The 6,401-nt window shown below is 37.3% G+C and overlaps 1 protein-coding gene across 1 annotated transcript; it reads left to right on the forward strand.

The window, feature by feature from the left end:
* The first annotated feature begins 4,663 nt into the window (after positions 1 to 4,663).
* On the forward strand, positions 4,664 to 6,401 carry LOC123661399 (pupal cuticle protein 36-like). Its single transcript, XM_045596362.1, has 3 exons — positions 4,664 to 4,678; positions 4,786 to 4,828; positions 5,414 to 6,401. The coding sequence occupies exons 1-3, from the start codon at positions 4,664 to 4,666 to the stop codon at positions 6,211 to 6,213; spliced, it is 858 nt and encodes a 285-aa protein (XP_045452318.1). The 3' UTR covers positions 6,214 to 6,401.

Here is a 6,401-nt window from a genome sequence, read left to right on the forward strand (position 1 = left end):
ATCAGACTGCAATGGCACTTATAACTCATACAGGTGCAAAGTTCTCATCAATAGAAACGAATTAAGTTCAAAAACCAGGTAATTGCTATAAATTGTTGAGGAGTTCCCTCTACTATCTTTCTTCTCCATCATCAGATCGACTCCAGACCTTTATTAAATAGTAGTGCTTTATAGTACTTAATGAAAACATGATTAAATTTACTAGTCACCCTTACGATTTTTGAAAGTTTCCCTCGATTCCTCTGGGATCCCATCATCAGATCCTGGTTTCCTTATCATGGTACCAAACTATGGATATCTCCTTTCCAACAAAAAAAGAATTATCAAAATCGGTTCATAAACGAAGAAGTTATCCCCGAACATACATAAAAAAAAAAAATATATATATACGGTCGAATTGAGTAACCTCCTCCTTTTTTTGAAGTCGGTTAAAAAATAATTAATTTTTCTTAAATAAAAGAGAGATAAATAGCTATGTAAACGTCTGAGAGATTATTTTAAGTCTTATCTTTTTGAGTAAATAATAAGTCTCGGTATGATGAAATCCTATTAAATATTCACGTATTTAAAACACACGTTATCGTTTATTATTAGAAACTTCTCGTTTTTTGATAATTACAATAGCTTTTGGTAGAATTCCACTGTGAACTTTAACATACTGGAAATAACTTTTTCCTTCAACGTTTATCTTGTTCGTGGGGATGGTAAATTATTTTTATATTAGAAAGCTTGTATTGTGTTTTATTACGAACACTCTAGTGTAAATAGTTCATGTGCCGTGTCGCCCGGTGTCGCGGAACCTACATACCGACGGTCAAGGGTTCGATTACCGCTCGCAGTGGATATTTGTGTTTATACAAATATTTATTTTCGGTCTGGTTGTTAGTCTTTGTGGGTCTGCCCACCGTGCCTCGAAGAGCACGTAAAGCTGTCGGTTTCGGTTGTTATTATGTACACATGATAGCGATCATAGTAATAAATATATCTGCTAACCCGCAGAGGAGCAGTGTGGCGGATTAAGCTCCGATTCTTCTCTATATGGAGAAAAGAGGCCTATACCCAGCAGTGGGATTATACAGGCTGAAGCATCATTGAAGCTGTTTTGTTAAGGAATACTCTCAAGGTTGTAACCGACAAAATATAACGTAATTATTAAGAGGTTTGAAGCATTTGTCATGATATTTGGTAAAACAATGGTAATTATTACGTTAAGTTAGAAAGACACTTGTGAACGCACTTGGATTACTGTGATGTAGTTTATGGGCCATGTCTGTTAAACTGAATCGAAGATCCACAAAGTACTAAATTCCTGTATGCGTTTTTGACACAATATTCCTTATACACAACACAAAAAATAAAGTGTAAAATTTGAATAATGATGCAATGACATAAATTGCCTAATAAGGATGTTTTGTACTTTTGTATATCGTTTTAGTTATTACAAATTAATAATATTGCATTGCTCAAGTCATGTAAGTACTAGAATAGCAATGACACGCGATATGTACCTACTAGTTTTTTCTACGGATTGTAAATAAGTTTGAATATCATTTTGCCGTGTGATGTAAGCGGTTGGACGAATTAATATGCTTGCAATCTTGTATTATAGACTAGTTTTAGGAGCCGAGGTATTTGACCTTAACAACGTAACAACGTATATCTATTGTATTACCTACTAGAATTGCAATATTTATATAATATATATCATTATATAATATAATGATAGCGTAAACTAAAAATCAGACGCTATCAGGTAAAATAAATCCCAACAAAAACATTTTCATGTAAAATGTTGCCAAGACGAGATCATATGGCTCGCACTGTCAAAAAGTTATCAGATCTCATGTAGAGCCAAGCTTCTAACTCTACACGCCCTAACTCTACAAGCCCTAACTTCACAAACTCCACACCTTAGTCAAAATATGTGGCTTGGCCGTTTCGTTACTACCGGCCGATGTTGTAGATGACAACTGCTGGTGAGGTGGACTACTGCTGCTGGCGATGCTGCCCCCTGCCTCTTCATTTTGGCCCCGTCGCGGGGCATGGATGATAAATTGGTAACGGCCAAGCCACATATTTTGACCAAGGTGTAGAGTTTGTGAAGTTAGGTCTTGTAGAGTTAGGGCGTGTAGAGTTAGAAGCTTGGCTCTACATGAGATCTGATAACTTTCACCATATGATCTCGTCTTGGCAACATTTTACATGAAAATGTTTTTGGTGGGATTTCACTTCTTTTTGTAAGTTGCTTATGACAATATTATAGCTGCATTTTACCTCCGACACATTTTATACCATAAATATCATCCAATCTTCACCATATTCGGTTTAAGCAGGCTGTTTTTGATTTTAAGTTGAACTGATATGCAAACGGTGACCTCCGCCAAAACTTAAATACCAAAATTACAAAATGTAAATTTTCGACATAAACTAATAACCGATTTTTATTTTTATGTATTTTATTATTATTATTTATAACAAGGAGTAACAAGGAGTCCCTATATCAATTTTCAGACCTCTAGCATCAAAATTTGCGGAAGTCTCATACAAACTTCCATCCCCAAATTTAAGGGGTTGGGGAGTAAAAGTTCCAAGTTTTAGATTTTTATTGTTATTTGTGTACTAATACTAGCTTACATACCAAATTTCAGCTTTCTGGGACTTTAGGAAGTACTCTAAGAATTTTGATGATCATCAGTAAATGACGAAATTGGGGTTTTTTAGATATCAATAAAATCTAAAGTATAAGAGCTATGCAATTGAAACTTTATACGTTTCACAAGTCTTACTATTGACATCATATCCCCAGAATTTTGTATATCTGGTATAATCCAAACCCAAGTTATGAGGGTTCAAAAAAACGACGAAGCGCTTCGAGAAAAGATAGGTAGTGCTTTTCGTTTTCTTTGGCTCGTCTTGGCGGGGGCACTACCGTGCCCCCAGATTGCGTTGGAGTACATTGTGAAAATCTTTATTATTCATGTCTACATTTAACTGCTGTATAAAGGCATTTCTCTACAAATGAGACGGATTTTAACGTTACCTGATTATATTTAAAAAAAAAAAAAACGTCAGTGAATACATTTTACTTAGATATATGTTACACTTACGATCTAAATAAGATTGCCGGTGTAGGCTGGATTAGGATTGAGGAAAATCGGGATGTCTGGCGTGAACTTGGGGAGGCCTGTGTTTAGCAGTATACTGCGATAGTCTGAATTGACTTACTGAATGATATGTATATAGGAAATATATAATTTTAATATATTAATCTGTAAAATGACGATTTTTTTTTTATGTCACTAGTTCGGCTAACAAGCGTACGGCTCACCTGATGGTAAGAGATTACCGTAGCTTATAGACGCCTGCAACACCAGAAGCATCGCAAGCGCGTTGCCGACTAAATCCCCAATCCCCTCCAGGAGCTCTGGTCACCTTACTCACCAACAGGAACACAATACTGCTTGAAAACAGTATTATTTAGCTGTGATCTTCTGTAAGGTCGAGGTACTACCCCAGTCGGGCTGCTCCATATTTTGAGCAGGAAATTCCTGCTGTGCCCTACCTCAGTTAGATTTACCTCAGTGAGATTCAGAAGTGCTCTTACAGCCTACTTGAGTAAAGTAATTTGGAATAAATTTATTGCTACGCATGTATTCATCTCCCCGTTCAGCAACTTAAAATTATTCTTTGTATTGTTTCATGTATGATGCAAGTTCAGCTGTACGAAAATGCATTGTGACGTGGGGTCATAACAGAGTCACAATGATTTTTCAATGGTATTAAAAAGAAACTAATACTATCCTACTGACCAATTAATATTATCCCACAGTAAATGTTAGAAACAACGATTGGAATATGACCGACGCACCCCCACTCGATAATAACATAATATTGCCAATGAACTTACGTGTATGTCATGAGCCATGACTTAATGAAATCACAGCTAGAGGTAAATAACTTGTTACTGTAAAAACAGAGTTGTCTACATACAGGGCAAGTTATGTCAAAGCTTGTCATAGTGGGAATATTAGACGTCGAAAAGCCACGTTTTATTGTAGGTTTTGTTGTAGGTCAACGTTGCATGTATTTGTGTGAACTCACTATCAGATAATATTTAGCATGAATCAAACGGCTATATTGATTATGTTCGACGTATGCAACTTACTGTTAATACTTGTGAAAATTAATTTTACAACTCATTTGAATAATTAAACTATTTTTACAGGAATACTTGTTGTTGTAAATTACCTAATAGAAGCATATCCTATAATCGTAATTCACCTTCGATTGTCAGAGGAAACTATTCGCAAGGGATACGCACGATTTCTGTTCATACGGTGCGCCTTATGGATAGTTACTACGTCAATAATAAAGTAAAATTCTCAACCTTGTACCTATGTAAATAGGATTCATTTTAGATAAATGATGCAATGTTAAGACGAGGCTGTGTGGTCAGCCGTAGCATTGCACTACAGGTTCTTCGATTGGTTTTTACACTAGCAGGTAATGATATTCAAATAGGGCGGCACAGTAGGACTGTTTAGCATTGTTAATTCGATGTTTGTAATTTTTGGTGCTGTATAAAAGAGCAAACAATTTGAAGAAGACATTATTAACTTACAATCGTTTTGATACAGTGGTGTGTAGAAGCGGATCAACAACGATGTCTCCACTTACGGTAAGCCAAGCAATGTATTGTACAAATGTACATACTAGAGGAAGAGATATTAGTATTGTAAATGACTTAAATGTATTGTTTTTATTTAAATTAAAAATATTTTTCAGATTCTCTTTGTTATCGCTGCGGTGTATGGAGTGCTTGGAGAAGGTTCGATTGAATTCTTTTACTTAATTTGACAACTTCAAGTTCTTATTTATTAATATTTTTATTATTAGTTATTCTGGAGTACCAAGAGCCAATATTTCAGCAATGGAATAAACACTTTGAATGTTATATTTTAGTGAGATCCATATTAGATAATCTGTTTGTAAACAAGATATCTTCTATATATTCATACGTGAAGCAAAAACTTTGTACCCCTTTTTACGAAAATTGCGCGGACGGAGGAGTATGAAACAAGTGTTTCGCACACTTAACAGTTTATATAGAAAAGTGCAGAACGCTAATATTAAAATTATGCATAAAAATACATTAAATCAATTTAAAAAAAAAAACATTAAACACGTGTACTTGACTCACACGCCTCAATCAAATTGAGAATAGGCAATAGACTATAGATTAATATTGTTTTTACTGAATGTCAAACATAATAGCTAATACCTAATAAGTACATAATTATATGTCCTAAATTATAATTTAAATTAATTATAAACTTTCAACTAAAACTTCATGAATGTTTTCTAGATTATTTATGTTTATTGATTTTTGCTAAATGTCATTGTTTTTTAACAGTGAGTAAAGGCAACCCCGTTGCAGATTCTCGTGCTGACCAAAGTGGACTTGTGTCCTACGCTTCTTCGGGCCTGGGTGGTTATGGACTCGGCGCAGGTGCTGCCGGTCTTGTTGGTCCCGCAGCTGGAGTCATCATCGGTGGACCTGGTCTCATTGGTGGAGGTGGCAATCTAAATAACGCTGCCGCCGTTGGTGCTGCTCAACTTAGTGCTATTCAAAACGCTCAGGCCGTGCAAGCTACACAGATCGCCAATGCTGCTGCTGCTGCCATTCAAGGTGCACGTGTTGCCGAGGCTGCTGCTAGAGCCGGACAAGCTAATGCTATCCAGAACGCTCAGGCATTAGATGCTGCTCGTATTGCTAATATCCAGAGAGCTCAAGCCGCTGCTTACGAAAATGCTCGTGCCGCTGATGCTGCAAGACGAGCTGCTGCAGCTTCAGCGGCGGAGGTCGCCCGCGCAGCTGAGGCTGAACGTTTTGCCAATGCTGCTCGCGTCCAAGCCGCCGCTATCGCTAACGCACGTGCTGTAGAGGCTGCACGTATCGCCAACGCTGCGAGAGCTCAAGCTGCTGCCGTTGCCACCAGCGCTGCCCAAGCTCAAGCTGTCGCTGATGCTGTTGCTCGCAATGCCCAGGATGGTGCTCTGTTGCTCGGCGGTGGAGCTGGTTGGGCCGGTAACGTGATTGGCGTTGCACCAATCGCTGCTGGCGGTTACAATCTTGTCGGTCTTGGAGGATATGGGCTCGGCTATGGACTCGGAGGAGGTTACGGCCTCGGCTATGGCCATGGTCACAAGTAAAAACAATCGACTTCTTAGTGATAATATTGAATGATGTATTAGTGATGACACCAATTGATCTAGATAGAAAAATTAAATTTCTTTATCCATTTCGTCACATTCCAAGGAAATGGTTAGCGGCATATTGTTATTATAATTAAGAATTCGCTGTGTAAATATATTATAGAAATACATACCATTGCATCAAG

This window comes from Melitaea cinxia, chromosome 17, assembly GCF_905220565.1.
Source record: "Melitaea cinxia chromosome 17, ilMelCinx1.1, whole genome shotgun sequence".
Classification (NCBI taxonomy): Eukaryota; Metazoa; Arthropoda; class Insecta; order Lepidoptera; family Nymphalidae; genus Melitaea; species Melitaea cinxia.

What these genes read in the sequence shown, in the direction of transcription:
- LOC123661399 (XM_045596362.1), top strand. An exon ending in GTATGGAGTGCTTGGAGAAG is followed by an intron (nt 4,829 to 5,413) that starts GTTCGATTGAAT and finishes GTTTTTTAACAG; the next exon opens with TGAGTAAAGGCAACCCCGTT.